This window comes from Odontomachus brunneus, unplaced genomic scaffold (genome assembly GCF_010583005.1).
Source record: "Odontomachus brunneus isolate Ranch 3 - 2012 unplaced genomic scaffold, Obru_v1 Obru_scaffold_174, whole genome shotgun sequence".
Taxonomy (NCBI): Eukaryota; Metazoa; Arthropoda; class Insecta; order Hymenoptera; family Formicidae; genus Odontomachus; species Odontomachus brunneus.
Genome location: NW_022639624.1, coordinates 385,994 through 387,739, shown reverse-complemented (window position 1 = coordinate 387,739; position 1,746 = coordinate 385,994). Strand labels below are relative to the sequence as shown.

General features: G+C 39.6%; 1 protein-coding gene across 1 annotated transcript in view; it reads right to left on the bottom strand.

The window, feature by feature from the left end:
• Positions 1 to 1,746, bottom strand: part of LOC116851387 — a 3,386-nt gene that overhangs the window by 874 nt on the left and 766 nt on the right. Inside the window, exons 2-3 of the mRNA XM_032830724.1 lie at positions 1,469 to 1,642; positions 709 to 1,370 (exon numbers count right to left, since the gene is read on the bottom strand). Of these exons, the coding sequence (XP_032686615.1) occupies positions 709 to 1,370; positions 1,469 to 1,642 (836 nt within the window). The remainder of the gene's footprint in view (positions 1 to 708; positions 1,371 to 1,468; positions 1,643 to 1,746) is intronic.

The window sequence follows — 1,746 nt, the reverse complement described above, 5'->3', positions numbered from 1 at the left end:
CACGGATACGTGTCATCGACACTCGACTCTACTCCGCTCCTGGCAGATTACTGTTCGTCGCGTGGCGACTGTAATCATTCCGCCGTCGGCTCACGGATTCGTGAGGCCGACACAGATAAGTTTCATAGCACCGCTGGCCGCATCCGAAATTGCGTCCGAACGAGCCGAGCTCGTTGAATCATAGAGGAAACTCCGAGAGCTAAGGTCCCGTGTACGAGGACCGACGGCCGCACCGCATACACCGAACCGATTCAAATCTCCGCGATAGGAGATCAAAGGGAAGCGCCACTAAGGCCATATCCCGCGTGCAGCTACGCTGCAATTTCAACGACCGTGAACATTAAACGATTCCGAAACGCCGCTAACATCGCTGGGAAAAGTGTCCACCGCACTTAAGAGACACGACGCCGAAAGAAACATCAACAGAATAGACTCGCGAAGACGCGACACTGACGTCGTCTGCGTCCCGCGCACCGCGCGTCACCTCACACAAATCGGCGTCTAAACAAACCTCTGTCAGGCGATACAAACAACCAAAACCAAAGACGTCGACACGTATTGTTCGATATATATATTGTCATTATCATCAGCTTAGTATTTTAAATATATTATTCATTATTATTTTCTTAAAACACTGTTTCTCAATTATTCCGCCTATCACGAACCCGATCCGACAAGCGATTCAAATCCGCAACGAATCGCGGTTACATCTTTATTTTCAGCTTGTGGATGTTTCTCTATAGAAATAGTTTGTTGGACATTTTTAGCTGTCTTCGAAGCTAGCTGTTTTAAATTTAATAATATTTTAGGAAAAGGGCTTGAAGGATGAAAAGTTTCCGAATTAAGATTAGGCGGCGAGAATGGAGAGGAATAATGAACTGGAGACATTACAAAGGGACTTTGAACGATTGGGTTTACTGTAGGAACTGAAACTGTGGAATGTTGAGTCGGAACTATAGAAGCGAAAATATTTTGCAAGCCAGTTAACAATTGATTAGTTGTTTCTTTTAAAATACTTCTTTGGCTTTCAAGCATATTGTTAATTATTTCTTTTTCTAACTGTTTTTCGGATTCCATTAACGATTGAATAAAGCATCGATTCTCTGTCATAATTTTGCTTTGAACTTCTTCATAGTTTTCTTTTAATTTATCCGCATATCTCAAAGTAACAGCTTCATTTGATCTGCTCACTTTACGTTTCTTTGCAGGTATAGAACTATTAACTGTACTTAGATTTACGGTATTTGTATCGCTTGGCGAATCTTCTGATCTATATTCTGTTGTACAGTTATTGTTCGATGTCGACGAACATCCTAGGACAGCGCCGTCTCGTGGATCTGGTTCATCTTCGTAAATACTATTGCTTGAATCTAGTATAAAATAGATTTTTTTCATATTATCATAGATATTTTACCTACTATACTACTATTGTTCTTCATAAAAGTATACATATAACATAATCACTTACAACTATAATCATTGTTCTTAGAGAGATCTTGTAATGGTGTACTGTCTACAACATCTCCTATAGCAATAGGACGAAAATCCAAAAGTTGGCCCATTTCTTCTGCATATGGAAATAAGGACATGCAGTTGCCAGCTCCACTTTTTCCCATTTGTCTTCGGATTTTGTTATATTGCACTGAAAATTGCAAATGACATAACAAAATGAAATTATTCTTGAATAAATTAAAAGTCCTATATAGCATCAAGATAATATCTGTCACAATGAAGTCATTATTAATG